General features: G+C 37.2%; 1 protein-coding gene across 1 annotated transcript in view; it reads right to left on the bottom strand.

Annotated features, from left to right (window-relative positions):
• Positions 1–21322, bottom strand: part of FKBP15 (FK506 binding protein 15, 133kDa) — a 69422-nt gene that overhangs the window by 32023 nt on the left and 16077 nt on the right. The window contains exons 5-18 of the mRNA XM_008568751.1: positions 19213–19287; positions 18657–18755; positions 15399–15548; positions 14447–14515; positions 13215–13361; positions 10942–11084; positions 10054–10111; positions 7350–7457; positions 5233–5335; positions 4653–4759; positions 3063–3177; positions 1500–1609; positions 1090–1197; positions 533–627 (exon numbers count right to left, since the gene is read on the bottom strand). Of these exons, the coding sequence (XP_008566973.1) occupies positions 533–627; positions 1090–1197; positions 1500–1609; positions 3063–3177; positions 4653–4759; positions 5233–5335; positions 7350–7457; positions 10054–10111; positions 10942–11084; positions 13215–13361; positions 14447–14515; positions 15399–15548; positions 18657–18755; positions 19213–19287 (1487 nt within the window). The remainder of the gene's footprint in view (positions 1–532; positions 628–1089; positions 1198–1499; positions 1610–3062; positions 3178–4652; positions 4760–5232; positions 5336–7349; positions 7458–10053; positions 10112–10941; positions 11085–13214; positions 13362–14446; positions 14516–15398; positions 15549–18656; positions 18756–19212; positions 19288–21322) is intronic.

Here is a 21322-nt window from a genome sequence, read left to right as displayed (position 1 = left end):
ATGAGGAAAGTAGGCCCAGCAAGAATAAATAAAATGCCCAAAGCCACACAATAAATGAGGGATAGAGCCAGGAGTCAAACACAGGTCTACCTTACATCAGTCACAGCCTACTGAGCTCTTTCCACTGAAACGCCTCTCAGAAAACAGGCAATAATTTACATGACAGGCAGAAGACAGAAATAGCAGAAATACATCTGCACTGCCATAAACAGACATGTGTATTTAACTTAGGCATTTACACATTAAACCCCCTTTTTTTTTTTCCTTTTTGTCTTTTTTCATGACCAGCAACGGATCGCAACCCTCAGTGTTGCGCCCGTACCGGCCTGGGACCAGCAATGGGAACGCAACCCTCGGTGTTGCTCCCTGCACCTCGCTCAGCCAGTGAGCGGCCGGTCTGTATGTGGGATCCGAACCCTCGGCGGGAGCGCCACCGCGCTTCCCAAGCGGCGCACTGTAGCAGTGCGCCACCGGGCCGGCCCCACATTAAACCCTTTTGTCCATCCTAGCCAGGCCCCATACCTGTCATTACCTCTGATTTCGTTCAATTAGTTCACTAATCTTGTCATTCTGTTCTTCTATCCGACTGCTCTTTTCAAGGACCTCCTGCTTCAATCTTTCATTTTCCTAAATTCAAAATATATGATGTACAATTCAAGTATGTTTAGAGAAAAGTGCCAGATAAAAGGAAATCAACTTGAACTGACAGGTGACATTGTTAACATATTTTGAGACGAAAAATGAGAACTTACGTCTACATAGATATAACAGTTAAAACAGCACATCAAATTATACCTGTTGGATACAAATCACTAAGCCCATTCACAAGGATTGAGTATATAAATGGCTATAAAAAGAAGTGAAATTCTAAAATATTGTCAAAAAGCAATGTTTCCTTCTGACTATGTTAATAGTGATAAGTTACTTGGATCAAATTAAGCCCTAAAGGATTTTCCAGAATTTTCTACCCAGTGTAGCATTTGTCACAAGTTCTCTATTTCTGGGGTGGAGGTTGTAAAGGGCAGTGCACCTGGGGAGAGGGCATGGGCAAGACCTCCAGGTTGAGCATTCTGTTCTCACCCCCCTCACCTGAATGATTCGCTGGATGTTGCTCATAATCATGCTTGTTTCCATTGTAACTGACATGCTAGGAATAACCATGGAATTGCCAGCACTATGTTTCTGTAACTCCTCAACCTACAAAAGGGATGCCAGAAAGACCATGTGAGAAAGTTTAAAATGGAGAAGAACAACTTACCCAAGATCTGACACTTTTTTGAGGGGGCTAATGAGTTTCTGAGACAATCTCTAAATAAAAGCTAGAGTTTTCTCTGCTAATTGGATCCCAAAATAGTAACTATCCTTCTAGGGAAATTACTACTAACTACTACGAATGTAGAAAACCAAGGAAGAGTTTACCTATAGCTCTGGCTGCTCCCTGTTTATACCCGCTGTTTATACCCCCACTTTCAACATAGCCCCAACCCTGACTCAATCACCTTAGTCATGAGATGATCCATTTTATCAGCCACTTTGCTGACTGCCATTCGAATTTCAGTGTTATGTTGCCGGGCTTCAGTCATGAGAAATGAAGCCATGTCACCTGATCCTAAACAGACATAAGCCAAAAATAAACTTGCGAAATTGAAGAAGAAGAAACTGTATGAGGAAAAAGCTAATAGCTCTTTTAGCAGAGGAAAGAAAGAAATTAACATTTTCATATACTAGGAAATGCTGTAGGTGATTTCACACTGTCAGGAGAAGATGTAGAGGAGATACCGGAGACAAAGGGCTCCAAAGCTAACAATAACTAAGCTATGTTCCTGCAAAATGTACTACATCTGGTTCAAGGGCACAAATATGCCTTCTCCGGCCTGCCATTGCAGTGGCAGCTCAGATTGCTTCCCCATTCATCCTACTGCATGCCAGGCATTGTGCCAGGTACCAGGGACATAGCAATGTATACAATAGGGTTCCTGCACTCGGTGAGCTCTCAGTCTGGTAGGGAGGCTGACATGTAAACAAATCGTTACAGCAGAGTATTTTAAGTGTGAAAAGGGACCATGTACAAGGTACAAAAGCAGCACAGAGAAAAGCAAGATTAACTGTTTGGCAACACACATACACAGCTATGTCTCTGGGAGGAGAGGACGGAGGGATGGATAACAGTCAGGTAAGGCTCCACACAGAAGACAGTTCTGATGCATGTAAAAGGGTTTCCCAGGTAGAGAAGGGGGAGGGCTTTCAGACAAAGTCTGCACCTAGGAAACCCTTCCCAGTCCAGAACCACAAATTATGTTGTAGGATATACTTGCCTCTTCCTACCACATCCTAATACCAAAGATGATTACTTAGCAAAAGACAAACTGCAGAATAAAGCAGGATATCATCACACCTGTTGACATTTTATTTATTTATTTTTTACACAAGACACTCACACTTGTACATGTATACAAAGTATCTGAAAAGTTACCCAAGTAACTATTAACAATGGTTTCCTAAGGTCAGGAGGGTTTAATCATGGGGAAGGACAGTAACTTTTCACTTTATACCCTTCTTTATTGCTTTATGTTTTTATAAAAGTATATTATTTGGTATTTTAAAAATTTCAAAAAAGTAGCTTTCATTTGAGATATGTAACACTCACAAGCAGTCTTCATGCTTTCTCCCAATTTCCTCCAATGTTTTGCTCTTTTACTATTTTCTATAAATTCTAGCCAGGCTGACAGAGGAATTAAAAGAGATGATGGGAGAAAATGCAAGAAACAAAACACAGAGAGTGGGCACAAAGTGACTTTGGGTTGGTGGGAATGTTCTGAAATTGGATTATGGTGATGGATGCACAACACTATAAATTCACTAAAAAATTTTTACAAAAATTTTAAGTGTACACTTAAAATGAGTGAACTGTATGGAATATAAATTACATCTCAACAAAGCTGTCAGAAAAAAATAAATGAAACAAAGGGTAGAGAGCTGTTGGAGTAAAAACGAAAAAGGAATGGGAGGAAGGAGAGCATAGCAAGAGTGCAAGATGCAAAACTGAGGGAATTGCTCCCTACCTTGAAAATGGGGAGGCTGGGAGAGTGGTGCTGGGTACAAGGGCCGCACAGGCTGCAGCTGGGAGGTGACGGCGGATGCCTGTGGGTAAGCGTAGGTTTGCATACCTGCATAGGGCTGAGAAAGTGCCAAGTTATCGCTGGCTTATAAAACATTCATGTCTCTCTTTTTGCTTACAGTTTTCTTTGAGGGATAAAGTGGATAAGCTGGGAGGAGACTCGAACTTATTGAAGCTGGAGATGGAGAAGATCAGGGTTTGGCAGTGGGTAGGAATTGCAGCACAAGACTTATCTATGTAACTCAGTGGTACCTGGTCACTTGAGTCCTACCCAGAAATTGAGGGAAGAGTACCTTGGGTCACTACCCGGTACTCTGGTGATATGATTTAATTAAATAGAAATTCATTCCCCACTCTCAGGCCTACTGTCTAAGAAGTTTAAAAACTAAGCAAACTCTGCTTAGTTCCTGTTGAGTTAAAAAGAAGTTTTCACTGAGATTCTAAACCAAATCCACCAGTGTCCAAAGGATACCTCACCCCTACTAGATTCAGATACTTAACTGTGTGATCAAGAGCTCTCATTTTCCTCTGAACCTGTCACCTGAACTGTGAAATGAAGATAATAATATCACTTCATAGGATTGTTATGTGGACTAAATGTAGTGATATAAGAAATGTTCATAACAGCTGGTAAGTTAAGTGCCTGGCAGACAGTAAATGCTCAATAAATAGAAGCAATCATTTTAATAAGGATGGTTATTCTTTCTTGAAATAAGGAAAACTAGCTCATTTCTAAAGACAAATATAACTACCCATCCATTAAAAAAACAAAAAAACTGAGTCTATAGGATAGAAATTCTCCGTGGAAGTTGAGGGGAAGAGAAGTGGGTAGCAAGAGGGTAAGGGTGGGACTTTTTTCAGTTTTGACACTCCCCATCCTAATGGGGCACAACTTGCCCACCATTACTCCCACCCCTCCATCAAGAATCATCAAGCAAGTGAGCCCTGTTATCATTGGGAGTGTGTCTTATCCATCGGGTGTGCTGAGGCAGAAGAGAGTCCACTACCCTGGCAAATAATGAGCAGAGGCAGACAGGCTGCTGCCACTGCCTCCTGTAATAAGAGAAAAAAACCTTCTCTAAGAGGTCATTTTTGGAGGACTACTACACAGCAGAGTCCAGATGTATTTTCCATAAAGCCTCCACCCTCAACCCATAACCATTCTGCTTGAGTACAGCCTATCAATTGTTTGACAAAAAAGATCACAGAAGATGTGAATATATACCCCTCAAGTAGATATGTGTGAAAAGGAAAGGAAACAAACATTGATTGGACTTTTACTACTTGCCAGGCCCAGGCCTTGCACTAGGTGCTTTGCTTGTTCTTGCATTTACTCTTTACAACAAACTGTAAGGTAGGTTATCCTTTGCCTGGTTTAGAAATGAGAAAGTGGTGATTCAGGAAGGGAAAAAAATGACAAACTCTGACTTTGAGAATGGCTATTGTACGAATTCTGCAGGAAGAAGAGAAACTGACTAGAACCATAATAAATTAATTATAGCTTATAATTAATATGGTTTTAAAATGCTGTTACCTGAAAGGACTGAGCATTTCCAGACACAAGAGAGTGGGAATCGAGAGACGCAACTTGCATTAAGGCAGCAGAGGGTGGTTGGAGCCCAGAAACAGGCAGCTGAGGTGCTAAGATAAAGCAAGACATTTTCACTGTTATCTACCCCTTGCTTCTTGGTATCAGTCTGGACTAGCACCTTACATACCATTTTGCTTCAGACTCGACCACTTTCCTCACCTAGTCTCCTTTTTAAAACCAGCTCTGGTGGAACCAATGGAAGGAAACTGGATGTTCTCATGTGCATCTGCCTCAGACCTGTGATCCCATCAGCTGACAGGAAGTGCAGAATAACCCACGCGGAGATGTCTCAATAGCTGAGTGCACATCTCCAAAACTGACAATGCAACATAGCAGAAGTCACAATAAGCTGGCCCAATACATCTCCAGGTCTGAAAAACTGAACCCAAGGACAAACTGAAAACCTTTACACTCTAGTCCAGTCCTCAGTACTAATACAATGTAGCCTAACAATTTAAGGAACAGTGATGATAATTTTTGTGCTGACCCAATTCTAGGCCACAGAGCCTTACAGATTCCTTACCCTGTGAGGTCATCTGTGGTAACACTGGATGCACTGGCTGAAGAGAGGGCTGGGTGGACACAGTCCCCATAGGCTGCCCGGATCCTCGCAGAGCATTCATATCCTGAAACAGGAATGAGGGTTTTGGTCACTATGGATGGGTCTTTAAGTGAAGACTGAGGTTGACTGTCCACCCTAAATCTGCTTGCACCCTAAAACTACTTTTGTTTCTAGGCAAAGAAGAGGAAGGAAAGGCAAGCAGCAAGCCAAAAGAGTTTAGGGTGTGGATTGTGGAGAGAAAGCATTCTATTACACAACAGGGTAAGAGCCCTTCTTCCTGTAAATCACATTGAATAATTAAATACAGTTAATTTCCACAAACATTCTAAATTGTGGATATTTTATTATGTGAAGCAGCTAAACTGATAGCTCTCCAGAATGTAACATTTTCCAAACCAGCTGCTACTTTAAAATTAATCTAATCTGTTCCCACAAAAGAGGGGTCTTTTACAAGGAAACCCAGAAAATAATCCAGCCTCTTCTCTTCTGCCAAACAATCTCCATAGGCCTCAAGTTACTCAATAAAAACCAGACAGAATAGGATTCACTGTATCTCTTGACATGATGTTTTTGTATACTATAGTTTTAGAGTATGTCCATTCTTTCTTTTAATAAAATCAAAGCTTTTCATTAAATCAAAACTATAACTCTAAACAAAGTTATCCCACATCTTCCTGTTTCTTACAAGAAACAGAAAATCTTGAGGTATAGTATACAGTGACTGTAATATGCTGTGACAAAAGTTCAAGGGCTGAAATCTCTTTGACATTCTTTACTTTAGAACTACCCCTCGTCCCCTGATATTCTCTTTTGGAAAAGCAACCCAGGTTTAGATCATTACAGCTCTAAATCAACCTAAATGTCTAATAATAGAATAAAAGAAATTATGATAAATTGTTATAACAGAACATTGGGTTACCTTTAAAGGTACAATGATTTGCTTTATTTATTCATATTATTTACAATAAGGTGTTTATGGCATAACATTAAGTTTAAAAATCTAGTTACACAGAAATATATAAAGAAGAATGACCTTTTTGTTAAATATGTTTCTTCTTTCCTTATGTATAATTTTAAATTATTCTACAATGAATAAATAGCATATAAAATTTTTATTAAAATATTACCTTATTCAAATTTCATTCACAGGAGACCAGATAAAAATTAATCCTACAACAACAGGCCTCAGAAATCCTACCTTCCTTTAAAATGTTAAATCTATTTAGAGCTTTTGCAAGAAGAAATGAACAAAATTGTAAATAAGAAAGCCTATTTCAGAAAATTTTTTCTCAAAAGTATCACCTTTCCTTCATTTTATATCTAAGTAAAATAATCCTAAAAATCAATCTGTTATGTATTTCAATTCAATCAGGAAAGGATGATGTTATTCAGTAAGGAGCTAGCCATTGGGAAAAGGATTAAGTTAAAATTAAGTTACTTCATATTATATATCAAATATCAGATAGATTAAAATTTAGATCTAAAAATGAAATAATAGATATTTTAAAAAATTACATGTGATTTTTGTAATATCTGAAAGTGGGAAGATTTTCTAAGATAATATCAAAACAAAAAACAAGGGAAGAAAATTGACAGGTTTGATTTCAATAAAATTCTTGAACTTCTAAATAAAAAACAAACAGACAAAAACATCACATGCAAAGACAAAAGACGTAACAGTTTGATCTTTAGTAATGACATCAGTGGGAAGACCAACATTTCCCAAAATGATCTAAACATTCAGTCAGCAAATATGAATTGACCTCCTCCTATGGGTTGGACATCATGCTACCTAAAGAGTGATCTTTACTGACAATAAAGATTCTAGTAAATGAAGGCTAAGTTAACTACTTAAAACCGCCCAATTCTTCTGGTAGGGATGTGTGGAACTGCTTTCACTTCTCAGGGGTAGTGCCTATCCCAGTAAAAACACATGTAATACCAGTCGGTATCATTTTGCATATAAACCCTCAATAATGATTCCGGGTTAGTGGGCAGGAAAAGCAATCATTTCAACCAAAAGAACAGAAGATGGCAACATCTCTATGATTCATTCTAACAGAGCCAGGGTGACATACTTGGACTTCTGAATCATTGGAATCCAGCTGTGGTGGAAGGATGGGCAGCATGGGCTGGCCCATTTTAGCCATCCGAGATATCAACTTGGCCTTGACTGTATCAGGACTCTAAAAAGAGAGGAAAGTTACAAAAATCAGTGATCAATGTTCATTACTTTCAGGTAGCTCTATCCCTTTGGCTCCTGAATCAAATCCTTTAACAAGTCCCCCTACCATATCTATTTGAAACCGTTTCCTCTAGAAAATGAAAATTAAACACTTCTTGTGTAGAAGCATACGTGGGTCACAATTAATAATAGCAGTTACATCTGAAATAAATTAAAAAGAATTTGTTACATGTCTGAAAAGGACAGAGTAGTTTCATATGTATTACCTCATTTCAGTAAAGTTTAGCCACCAGGCGTAATTATTATCATTTTACAGATGAAAAACTAAGGTGGAGATGTTAAGGGAAGGAGTCATTTTCTTTTTCTTTTTAAAAATTTTTTTCTTAGGGAGTCATTTTAGATGCTAGTACCCTCTCGAAAGTATGAAGCAATTCAGTAAATAGATATTCAGAAGAGATTTGTGGAAAAAAGGAAACAGGAGCTCTTTGCTCTAAATTCAGGTTTATTTAGCTCTGACTTGGCAGTGACTACACACTAGGCCCTCTGCTGGAAGCTTCTGTATCCATTAACCGGTCCAAAGTGCAGTCTTCAGAATGGAGAGTACACATACCTGAAGGCACACAAGATGCTCTGGGTGTATGAAGAAATGATTAACCTCCATTTTTACTTTTAAGCTACAAACATAAGACATTAAGTTTGTTTACAGGGATTGATAGTACTTTATGTATATAATTTGTCACTAAACATATATTGGGGTTGTGTGTGCTCATTTTTTCTTAACTCACAGAGGTACATAATCAAAAAAAGTTAAATACATCGAGAGGACTAGTTATATAAATCATATCCACACGATGAAATATCATGATCTACAGATTAAAAAAAGAATGAGGAAGCTCTATACACTAACATGGAAAGATATTATGATATATATATTCTTTATATGTAAAAAGCAAGGTGCATAACATATAGAGTACACTATTTTTTGTGTGTGAAAGCAGAGAGGAATAAAATATACATTCCTATTTGCTTGCACCTGCATAAAGAAAACATTGAAAGAATGTATAAGAAACTAATAAAAGCAGTTACCTAAGGGGTATGAGATGAAATAGGGTAAACGGAAACAGTAATAGGTGTAAATCCTCACAATGAATATCTTGTTATATTATTTTGATAATTGTACCATATGAATGTAATTACCTATTCAAAACATAAAAATTTACATGTAAAAAAAGATGGTTAATTTTATGTTAAGTGAATTTTGCCTCAATTAAAAAAAAACAAAAACAAGATTGTAAAAACAAAAAAAAAGGAAAAGAAAAAAAAAAAGGTAGGAAACCACTAGTCTACCAGAAGTTATTAAGCTTAGGAATAGATGACAAGAGTAGCTATGACCAGAGAGTAAAACAGAACCAATACTGGACAATTTTTGTGGCTGTTCAAGATCTGAGATTATAATGATTTTTCAATTTTCTTCTGACTCTTTGTTTTAAACTTCTGGGTTTAGGAGATCACTTTCCACATCTATCAGATCAATTATTTGCTTAATAATTCCTGCCCTGGATGAATATAAACAAGTAAACTAGAACTGGAGAGAAATTAAGCATCAATTTCACTTCATGCATCTATTCTGTATCCCAGTGTGGTAGGCGAAAGCCACAGGGCTTTAGGACTTGAAGTGCTTTAGCCACCACCTGGTCCACATGCAACAAACTCAGAAGCCTTCTTGGACCAGGCAGGGCAGTAGTAAAATACCACATATGTCCTTCCTAATGGCATTCAAATCCAAATTTTATTAAAACAGTATGCTGACACTCTCATCTTACATCTGGGGAAACACAGAGACCCAGTGACCTGCTCAGAATCAGTAGGTGGATTAGTGCCAAATTCCTCTGAGAGAATGAGAGCATGAAGATATGTAGTATTAGCAGTAATTACGGTAATAACAAGAGTCAATATTTATTGAGCTCTTATGATCTGCCAGACATAATACTAAAAACCCTATAGGCACCACTTTATTTTAAAGTCTTAAAAATTTCATGGATATAGGCAATACCTCCATTTTACAGATGAAGGAATAAACCTGAGGTTTAGAGAAGCTAAATTGCTCAAAGTCACAGAAAGTAAATAGCAAAGGGAACCTAGAATTAACCACTAATTTATTCCCCTTTGAATAAATAATATTTCTAAAATTGAAGGGGTGTCTCCCCCAATCTAACACCATTCTCCAAAAACAATCATATATATATGATTATATTTATGCTCCGAGCCCAATGCTTTACAAACATCTCTAACCTTCAAAAGAACTATATAAGGGGGCTGTGAGAATTATTTCCATTTTAATAATAAGAAACTGATGATCAGAGAAGTAAGATAATCTTTCCAAGGCCACATGCTTACAAGAATCAAGATCTGAACCCAGGTCTATCTATGCAGAAGCCCAGACTAACTTACACTGACTCCCAAGTAAGAAAAAATGAATGAAATAACCATTAATTTCTAGCCTAACACAATGGTTCCTAACATTTTTCTTCTCTAACCTAGGCACATGAAACCTTCGCAGCACACTGGGAGGGAGTGAAATAGACTCTTATACTTACTGTATTTATTGTAAGCTGTTCACTGAGGGAGTTAGATTTGGTATGAAGAGCTGGCTCCCTGAAAGCAAATAAGACAATCCTGAGATAAAAATAAAACCCATAATCACAAGTCCAGATTATACCAAATAAACAAATTAGTTTTGAAAATGTTCACCAGGGACTGGCCAGTTAGCTCAGTTGGTTAAAGCATGGTGTTGGTAACACCAAAGGTTTGCATCCCTTTACCAGCCAGCTGCCAAACAAAAAAAAAAAAGGAAAATGTTCACCAATTTAATGGCTATAAAACAGAATTTTAACTCTTCTTTCATTTGCATGACCTTTGAATGTTAGTGAAGATGAACAATTTTCCATCCAAATGCTTATTACTTACATTTTTTCTCTTTTGTGTATATGGCCTCTGCTCAATTTTCTTCTAGACTTTTGCAGGTATTCTTATTTATCTCAGTTAGTCCTTTTTTTTTTTTTTTTTTTTTTTTTTTGTCTTTTGTCTTTTTTCCATGTCCGGCAACGGATTGCAACCCTCAGTGTTGCCCCCGTACCGGACCGGGGACCGGCAACGGGATTGCAACCCTCGGTGTTGCTCCCGCGCCTCGCTCAGCCAGTGAGCGGGAACCGGTCTGTATGTGGGATCCGAACCCTCGGGCGGGAGCGCCGCCACACTTCCCAAGTGGCGCACTATCCAGTGCGCCACCGGGCCGGCCCCTCAGTTAGTCCTTTTATAAACTATAAATAAAAATCTGATGCTATTATTTTCCCCATTTTCCTGATCCCATTTTTTCCTGGTTACTTAAAATTATTTTAGTTTTTAACTATATCCCTATTTCTGACCCCCCACAAGAATCATTTTTACAAACAATAAAAGAGCTTGATACAACCCCAGTATCTTACCCTGATTTGAAAGGCACCGATGTACTTGGTGATATAAAAGGATCAGCAGAGAGGCCGTCACCACCAGGTATGGGAGAAGGGGCTGCAGAATCCTGGGAACTAACACTGTGCCCATCAGAGCCAGAATCTCGGGCAAACTTCACCTAGGGAAAGAGCCACCACAGGTGGAATAGGCTATAAATACTCTTCCTCTCCACCATCCTTTAATTTTACTTATTCTTTATTACAAAAGTCATTACCTGTTCATTGCAGGCAAATCACAAAAAGTAGGTAAACAAAAAGAAAAAGGTAATAATCACCTGCAATCTAACTACCATTATATTATCTGTGTGTGTGTATTTTTTACAAAGATGTGCCATACTGTTTTATAACCTGTTTTGCTTACTCACTGACTTATTAATGTATTTCCATATCAATAAATATAAGTTTAATACATTATTTTTAACTACTGAAGAGTATTTCTAACTTCCATTACTATTATGATCTATAGGAAACAGTCTTCCAAGGATTTTGGGAACCAAAGTTATAAGTATCTGTGCTATTATAAAATATATTTCACCAATTCCTCACTGTTAGACATTCAGCTTATTTCTATCATAAACAATGCTTCTGTGAATAGTTTTATATCTATATCTTTGCACATAATCTTAAATATTTGGCAGAAGTTAAATTGTTGAATAAAAGTTATGCTCATTTTTAAGACTTTTAATATATACCATTAAATTTCCCACCAAAGTGAACTAGTTTATACACAACAAATAGTGTATAAATCTTTCTCAACACTCTTGCAACACTAGGTATTACCATTTTCTATCAGCCTTGTCAATTTAATATGCATGTCAACTTGTAATTCTTTGATTACCGGTAAAATAAAAATTTTTTCTTATGTTTACAAAATGCCAGTCGTGACAGATTCAAATTGGTTTGTTGTCTATCACCGGCCATGATTTCGTCAAATGTAATGGAAAATTGAGAGAGACTACAAAAGCTATAAAAAAAAGCAGCTGGGAGCATGTCACTGAAAGAGGGCTAGAGTAACCCAGCAGAGATAAGGGTGTACAATTAGGAAAGAGTCATTACAAAGGAAAATATATCCTTCTCTGTGGCAGGAATAATAGCCATAATGACGATGACCATAGTATTAATTATCTGTATTGTACTTTATAGTTTTGTATATATTTCATAGTCACAAATACTCTCACATTTGAACTTAACAATCAGAGTAAAAAGCAAATAAGGTCATCTTTGGGAGAAAAGGTAGCATTAATTTAATTAACCACAATTTGTAGCAATTTTATTATAGAAATTATTCATATTCATGATAAAATTTTTAGATGGTACAAAAGGGTAGATGCAAAAAGTAAAAGTTTCTGAACTCCATTTCCATTCTCCAGAGAAAATCACTTATAATGATACAGCATACATACATGTAAAAGATACATATATGCCCATATATTCATAGAAAATTTCTGTAAGCTTTAAAATAAATGATTATAAGTGATTTTCTCTGGAGAATGGAAATGGAGTTCAGAAACTTTTACTTTTTGCATCTACCCTTTTGTACCATCTAAAAATTTTATCATGAATATGAATAATTTCTATAATAAAATTGCTACAAATTGTATACACACACACGCATGTGCACACGCACACCACCTGAGACCATACTATCCATACTGTTCTGCAACTTGCTTGTTTCACTTAATAATAGATTTTGAATATTCTTTAAGAGTTCCATAAAAGTCTACTCTATGAAAAAACCTTAATTTAACCAGTCTCCTAACTGTGGATACTTAGGTTGTTTCCAGTTTTTCACTATTACAATGTGGCAGAGGGAGAAAAATACATACATACATACACACATACACACATACATACATACATACATATATATACATACATCTTTGCATACTTATGTAAATGTATCAATAGGATAAATTTGTACCCATGGAATCCTTAAGCCAAAAGATACATACATTGGGCAGAAATCAGTATTTCATAGACAAAATAAAAAGAAGCTTATGTTGGAGATGTGATTTGCTCAAAGTCACAACCTCTTCTAGATTGTGAATAGAGAGCCAGGAAGAACATAAACCTTGATCTTTAGATTCCAAAGTTGTTGTTCTTTCTGACTACACCATTACTACTTTTTAAAAGAAATCTATGTTTTCAGAACCTGGCTTTCAAACATGTTCATTTATTTATTCATTTTACTTAACTAGCAAAGAGATGTTCACAGGACTCACAACACGACACAGCGCAGTTTCACTCACCCGTCTAACCTCCACCTCGAACACCAGGATTGAGTCCGTTGATTGAGTCCAGCCTATTACCCCTTCAGAGCCAGCAGCACAGGCTGGAGGGATGACAAGCAACCGCTTCCCTCCTTTTTTCATGCCCAGCATTCCATCCTCCCAGCTCTTTAGAAATCAGAGATGGGGAAAAGCTCATCAGACAAGAAGCTCCTCATAAGACAAAGTGAAGTACAGAAGCATCAGGTTTCACTTATTCACACTTTCAGATTTAGTCAGTGCTTCCAGAGGTCAGGTTCAACTATCGCCCCACATTGGTTATAAGAATATCTGGAATACAGCTTCTAAAGCTACTTGTAAAAGCTGACACAACTGGGGTTGGATGAAATATACATATCTTAGATGATGAGAGAAAATGGGGAGGATAAAAGAATGGTAATAAAAGAGAAATAAAGAACCTCATTTATTAAGCACATTTTTTCCAGGTACTGTGGTAAGTGCTTTACATGCATTATCTTGTTTAATCCACAGAATGACCTCATAAGGTTGGTAGCATTATCCTCATTTTACAGATGAGAAAACTGAGGCTTGTAGAGATAAAATAACTAGCCCCAAATCATACAGTTAGTAAGTTGTTAAGCTGAAACTCAACACTAGATTTGCCTAGAGTCAAGGATCATGCCTTAATTGCTATGATCTATAGGAAAAAGTCTCCAAAGGATTCTGGGAAAAGTAGACACCATGATACTCCATGTAAAATACTCTTCATTTTATAAAACACTCACACAGTTGATAAAGAAAAAATCCACATCGTGAACCTAGGTTCTCAGATTCCAATCCCAGTGCTCCTCCTGCTATGTCATAGTTGCCTCCCACAATGACTGGGAAGGGCTGATTCAAAGAAACCCAGACAGGTGAGAATCAACCCATTATGACACACTTCTAAAAGAAAGTTTCACCTCTTTCCCTGTTAGGCTATAGGAAGTATGTAGTAATTTCTTCAAGAGTCACAGGATGAAGAAGAAAGGGTAGGGACTAAAGAAAAGAAATGTAAGACCATTCTCAAAATAGTGTTTCATAGGTAAAAATCTCCCAAATGCAAATAATGTGATACATTTTTCCTACCTACTTTTCAACCAAGCATTTTCAGAGTCTCAGAAGATATACCCAGGTTACAAATTTCACAAAAATTTAATCTAAATTAAGTTCACTGCAACTGATAAAACCACACAAAAACAAGGTTAAGCCTTTACCTTGATGACTTTTCCTGAACCTAATTTCAGGCGAAGCAGCTTATCTTTGTTAGCAGTGGAGTCGAAAACCTGCAATTTGATCAAAGTAAATGAGGTCAGCCAATTTCAAAAATAATAATTATTATTACGATATTCAACTAACTACATACCAGCACAGTACTTCTGGAAAGGGGAATATCAAATACAAATAGTTCTTAAAGGACCTGAAAAGATGGGACCACATCATGGCTAAAGGATATTATCATAATGAATATCTCTGAGACAATGATTTTCCAAGTTTAGAAAAAAATACATTTCTACCACAATGTATTTAAGCATTTTTTATCTATAAAATATTTTCAAATAAATGATTTCATTTGATGCTGATGCCAATCATGCCAAATAAGCAGAGTAAAGATCAATAACCTCTATTCACAAATGGAAAAAAAAAAAAATTGAGAACTTAAATGACTTGGTCAAATTAGGATAAAATTGGGACTTGAATCCAAATTTTTTTTAAATTCATAGTCTAAAGATCTTTCTATAATACTATATTGCTTTTGAGAGCTTAATAACATTAAAATACAACAAGCCCAACATATTTATAATGTCTATTATGAGAAAAACTGTGAGGAGGATCTAAAAAAAAGTTTTAAGACATAATTCCATAAGAACATATTCATGTTTAAAACTGGTATAGGAGGAAAAGAGATACGCATGAACAATAAGCAAAAATAACCCTTGGGAAATTGTTTTCCACTTCCCCTAAGCAGAACAGATAGAGTGGCACTGAGTACATTTTACAAATTAGCCTTTCATGAATATACCCCCAAAGCAGTAGCAATGACTAAAGCAGGGCTCCTAAAAGATTTCTATTTGACAACAGCAGCGATCCACAGTAATAATACCGTCCATGGAAATAAACCTCATGCTATTTAAATTACAAAAGAACTTGCAGGGTACATTTTCTTACCTGGCCCAGCACATGATTCTGAAAGAGCCAGCTGGTATAAGCCACTTCCAAAGAATCTCCAACTTCTACAGCAGGGCCCTCTGCCACAATGAGGTCCTGTGAGAGCACTGCATCCAGGGAAGAAGTGCTGTTGCACTTGGCAATGCACACCTGCAAGACAAAATCAAAACAGCATAAACTTAGTCTCAGCTCAATAAGAACACATTCCATTATTGCTAATGCTCTTTCCCAAGCAGCTGTGTCCAATAACAAAACAGATTTCATGTTCAGAAGTAAACCATTCCAAAGTCAGTAATCTCTCCAGGAATCACAATGCCTAAGAATATGGCTTTGGAGTCAGAATGTCTGGGTACAGATCCAGGTATTGCCACTTATTAATTTTGTGACTTTGGCCAAATAACATAAGAGACCCCACTTATAAAATGGAGAGAAAAGCTTAGTATGTCTCATAGGGTAGTTGTAAAAATTAAGTGAGCTAATACAAGTAGCTCATATTTGGCAAATAATTGTAAGTATTCCATAAACGTTACTGTGATTACTATACTGACTTACTGTTTCAGTGTTTGGGAACCAATGAAAGAAAGGGGAGCTTCTAAAAAGGCACTTCTAAAGACAGTACGCTAGTAAAAAGGCCCTTTACAAAATTATGTTGCATTCCCAGAACTCACATCACCAACACGTACAGATTTGGCCGTACTATCTTAGCACAAATTTTAGACAAAGGAGTCAGACACACCTCTGTGAATAATTATTCTATAGTCAGTGTTATAACATAATATACATTAAAAACTTGCTATTCGTTTTCTTAAAAAAAGTTTCATTATTGCAACAAATATATGCTAACTAAAACAAAGACATTTTTTAACCAAGCAAATAAGACAAAAAGAAAAAAAGGATCATTCTAAATGCTGACAAAGGTATAGTGAGAGAATTGATAAGTGTGAAATAGTATAATCTTTCTGAAAAGCAGTGTGACAAAGTGTATTCAGAACCTAAAAATATCAACCCTTTGACCCAATCATTCATTTCTATAAATAAAGCCTAAAGAAATATGCAGTTACACAAACTTATATTTTAAAAATGCTCACTACAGTATCATTTATTGCAGAGATTGAAAACAATCTAAATGCCTAAAAGTAAGGAAATGGTTAAATAAATTAAGGAACATCTGTTATGGACTTAATATTCATTTATGTTTCCCCAAAACTCTTATGTTGAAATCCTAACCTCCAATGGGATGGATGGCATTAGGAGGTGAGGCCTTTGGGAGGTAATTAAATCATGAGGGTAGAGCCCTCATAAATGGAATTAGAGCCCCTATAGAAGAGACCCCAGAGAGCTCTCTTATCCTTTTTATGCTGTGTGAGGATACAACAAGAAGACAGCAGTCTGCAACCCAGAAAAGGGCCTTACCAGAACCCAACCATGCTGGCATACTGACCTCAGGTTCCCAGCCTCCAGAGCTATAAGAAATACATTTCTGTTATTTATTAGTGATACAGTTTATAGGTACTTTGTTACAGCAAACTTAGTTTGTTCCTGCTGCTATAACAAAATACTTCAGACAGGGTAATTTTCAAGTACAGAAATTTATTTTTCACAGTCTCGAAGGCTGGAAAGTCCAAGATCACAGCACCAACAGATTCGGTGTCTGGTGCAGGCCTGTTCCACAGATGGTGTTTTCTTGAGGTGTGCTCACATGCAGAAAGAGAAAGAACAGGGCCAGCCCCATGGCTCACTCAGGAGAATGCGGCGCTGGTAGCGCCAAGACTGTGGGTTCAGATCCTATATAGGAATGGCCCGTGAGCTCACTGGCTGAGCATGGTGCAGATCACACCATGCCAAGGGTTGAGATCCCCTTACTGGTCAGAAAAAAAAAAAGAAAGAGAAAGAACAGAAGAGGGAGGCAGCTCTTTACGACCTCTTTTATCAAAGCATTAATATCATTCATGAGGGCTGAATCCTCATGACCTAATCACCTCCCAAAGACCCCAACTTCCTAATTCCATCACCTTGGTGATTAGGTTTCAACATGACTTTTTTTTTTTTTTTTTCCTTTTTGTCTTTTTTACTGACCGGTAATGGGATCACAACCCTTGGTGTTGCGCCCGCACCGCGCTCAGCCAGTGAGCGGGAACCGGTCTCCACATGGGATCCGAACCCTCGGCGGGGCGGCGCACTCTCCAGTGTGCCACCGGGCCGGCCCTTCAACATGACTTTTGGAAGGACACACACATTCAAATCATAGCCAACAACATCCATATTATGCAGCCTTCAAAAATGTTTCCAAATAATTTGTCATGAAGTAGGAAAAGATGCGTTGTACATTGTTAAGTAAAACAAGCAAGATACTGAACTCTTAAAGGAGTACATCTACTTATATATATTATGCATAGGAAAAAAAGGAAACATAACACGTTAATAGTGATTACTCTGGATAGTAAGATTATAAGTGGTTTTTTAAAAAATGCTTTTCTAGGGCTGGCCCATGGCTCACTTGGGAGAGTGCAGTGCTGATAACACCAAGGCCATGGGTTCAGATCCTATATAGGGATGGCCGGTTGCTCAATGGTTGAGCGTGGTGCTGACAACACCAAGGCAAGGGTTAAGATCCCTTTACTGGTCATCTTAAAAAAAAAAAAAACTTTTCTAAATTTTCTATAATGAGTGTGTGATAACTTTAAAAATTCTTTCAAAACACTATTTTTAAAAGATAGTTTTATTTATTCCTTGAAGATAATTTATGTAGGGCCGGCCCGGTGGTGCACTGCTACAATGCGCCGCTTGGGAGCGCAGCGGCGCTCCCGTCGAGGTTTCGGATCCCACATACAGACCGGTTCCCGCTCACTGGCTGAGCGAGGTGCGGGCGCAGCACCGAGGGTTGCGATCCCGTTGCCGGTTCCGGTCCGGTACGGGCGCGACACTGAGGGTTGCGATCCATTGCTGGACACGAAAAAAGACAAAAAGAAAAAAAAAAAAAAGATAATTTATGTAGCAGAAAAATATTTTAATCAAGTAAGTTTACATTTAGCTGTTTTTCCTTAAAAATTCTCCTGATCAAGGAGCTTCAAGGAGCTTCAATAAATATTCGTATTGTTTTCCTGAAATATAATAGGCTCATATGACAAATTTAGTAATTTTTTATGATTGTCACTAACAAAACATAGCAGTTTATGGGTTTTCCATATAATTTCCTAAAATTGAGGGATATCCAAACAAGTGTTCTGGCTTTTTACAGGAAGAGTAAGATGATATCACCTGTTTATTGAACTCCACTGCAGCCTTTTCTGATTCAAACATGATGGACCAGTTTTGTCTCTGGTCATCATAAAAGGTGCTATAGTTATTGGGCCGAACCTAGGAAAGAAGAAATGTTGGGATAATTCAACCGTAAGTAGCATAATGGATAAATCTGATTGCTTAAACTCATAGAGAAGGGGGGCTTTGACTCAGGTGAGCCCAAAAAGAGGGACTGGGGGGAATGAGGAATACACTTATTCTGTTTTATGGAATAACGTGTTGCCTGATTCTAGAATCACAATAAAGCCAATTGAGATCCTTTAAAACAAAAACAAAAACAAAGAGAGGTATCGATAACCTTTCTTCTTCCCTCCCACCCTCCACCAATCATCCCTTAGTCCACATTCCCAGAAGGTAGCCAACCAAGAGACCTTTCTGAAAGGCTCTGTTAGATACTCATGCTGACAACCAGGGCTGAAGCCCTGGATCTAATTTCTACCAGGAATGTTCGGAATAATCTCTCCGGTAAACCTATCCCAAAGGAGTTAATGATTCCAATATGGGGAACTCTTACCATTAACTCAAAGTTCAGATGAATCCTAGCAACAGTAACTGGCTGTTGCTGGCTGATATAAAGAAGAATCCTATACTGTATTCAAGCAAAGATGGGGGAGAAAAAAAGAGAATGGAAGTTAAAAGGCAATACAAAATCAGCAGTAAGACATCGGGGGTTGTGCTTCTTACAACTATAAAATTCAAAATTCTGTTCATTCCTTAAAGCTTAGATTTTAAATTCTATCTTCTCCCTATCCATTTTAATCTCTTCTCATTTTGGCTTTACTCTGTAACTCCAATTAGCAATGTCTTTATTTTGTTGATTTTTTCATTTATACAACGGGTGACTAAGAGTAACTGGTTACTTACAAGAAAACACAAAACATTTTTCAATTGAGGAAAAACATATACTAAAGTACATAAATCTTAAATATATAACTCTACACAATACATTTTTACACAAATATACACCCATGTGATCACCAACCAGATTTTAAAAAAAACCAAAAAACCCCAGCATTACCAGTACCTCAGAAGACTCCCTCATGCTCCTTCCTGGTCAGTAATCCCCACACGGAGGTAAACACTATTCTGACTTCTATCACTGATTAATTTTGCTATTCTTAAATTCATAGGAATGGCATTATACAGTGTATTTTCTTTTGTCTTGCTTCTTTCACTCACCATGTCTAAGATTAAGCCTTGTTACTTCATATATCAATACTCTGTTCTCTTTTACCGTCACGTAGTATTCTATTATATGAATATACCATAATCTATACATCCATTCTCCTGTTTATGGACATTTGAGCTGTTTCCAGTTACAGGCTATTATGTCTTGGAGGACACAAACACCCACTTCTTTCAACCTGAAGAACTTCCTCTAATGTTTCCTGTAGTGCAAATCTGCTGGCAATGAATTCTCTCAGCTTTTGTTTGTCTGAAAATGTATTTTGCCTATATCTTTGAAGGATATTTTTGTTGGTATAGAATTCAAGATAGGTGGGGTTTTTGTTTTTTCCCTTCAGCACTTTAAAAATATAATTCTATTGTTTTTGGATTTCAATTACACATATGTTATACCTTTTTTGGCCATGTCACATGTATATCTTTGCTCTGGTCTCTTTCTATTCTTTCTCCTCTCTGTGTTACAATTTGGATATTTTCTACTGATCTGCCTTCTAAATCACTAATTCTGCTTTCTGCTCTATGTTCAGATGTTGTTAAACCCATCTAATGAGTTCTTACTTTCAAAAATTGTATTTGTCAAATCTAGAAAGCCATTTGATTTTTTTTTTTTTTTTTTTTTTCTTCTGACCCCTAGGGTTAAACCCATCTAATGAGTTTTTTCTTTCAAAAATTGTATTTTTCAAATCTAGAAAGCCATTTTTTTTTTTTTTTTTTTTTTTGGTGGCCAGCCAGTGATTATTCTTATGAATTCTAATTTTTTAGATTGTCTATCTTTTCATCCCTTTTGTACTTTCCTTCTATTTCCTTTAAGATATTATTCACAGTTATTTTAAATACTTTGTAGGATTAACTTCAATATCTAAATTATGTGGGTCTACTCCTAATTTATTTGTTACCTCGATTATCAGTTATATTTTTCCACTTCTTCACGTCATGTAATTTTTTATTGTAGACCAAACTTGTATATTATACAAAATAGGGGGATAAAATAAAATCTTAGAAGAAAACATAGAGGTAAATCTTCACTATCTTGGTATTGGCAACGGATTCTTAGATATAACAATAAAAGCACAAGTAAAAAAAAAGAAAAAATTGACAAATTGGACTTCATCAAAATTAAAAACTTTCATTCATCGGGCCGGCCCGGTGGCGCACTGCTACAGTGCGCCGCTTGGGAGCGTGGTGGCGCTCCCGCCGAGGGTTCGGATCCCACATACAGACCGGCCGCTCACTGGCTGAGCGAGGTGCGGGCGCAACACCAAGGTTTGCGATCCCGTTGCCGGTCCCGGTCCGGTACGGGCGCGACACTGAGGGTTGCGATCCGTTGCCGGGCACGAAAAAAGACAAAAAAAGGAAAAAAAAAAAAAACTTTCATTCATCAAAGGACATTATCAAGAAAGTAAAAAGACAATCTATAGAATGGGAGAAAATGTGCAAAT

This window comes from Galeopterus variegatus, unplaced genomic scaffold, assembly GCF_000696425.1.
Source record: "Galeopterus variegatus unplaced genomic scaffold, G_variegatus-3.0.2 Scaffold437, whole genome shotgun sequence".
Taxonomy (NCBI): domain Eukaryota; kingdom Metazoa; phylum Chordata; class Mammalia; order Dermoptera; family Cynocephalidae; genus Galeopterus; species Galeopterus variegatus.
The sequence above is the reverse complement of the archived record's forward strand: the minus strand, read 5'-3'. Positions and strand labels throughout refer to the sequence as shown.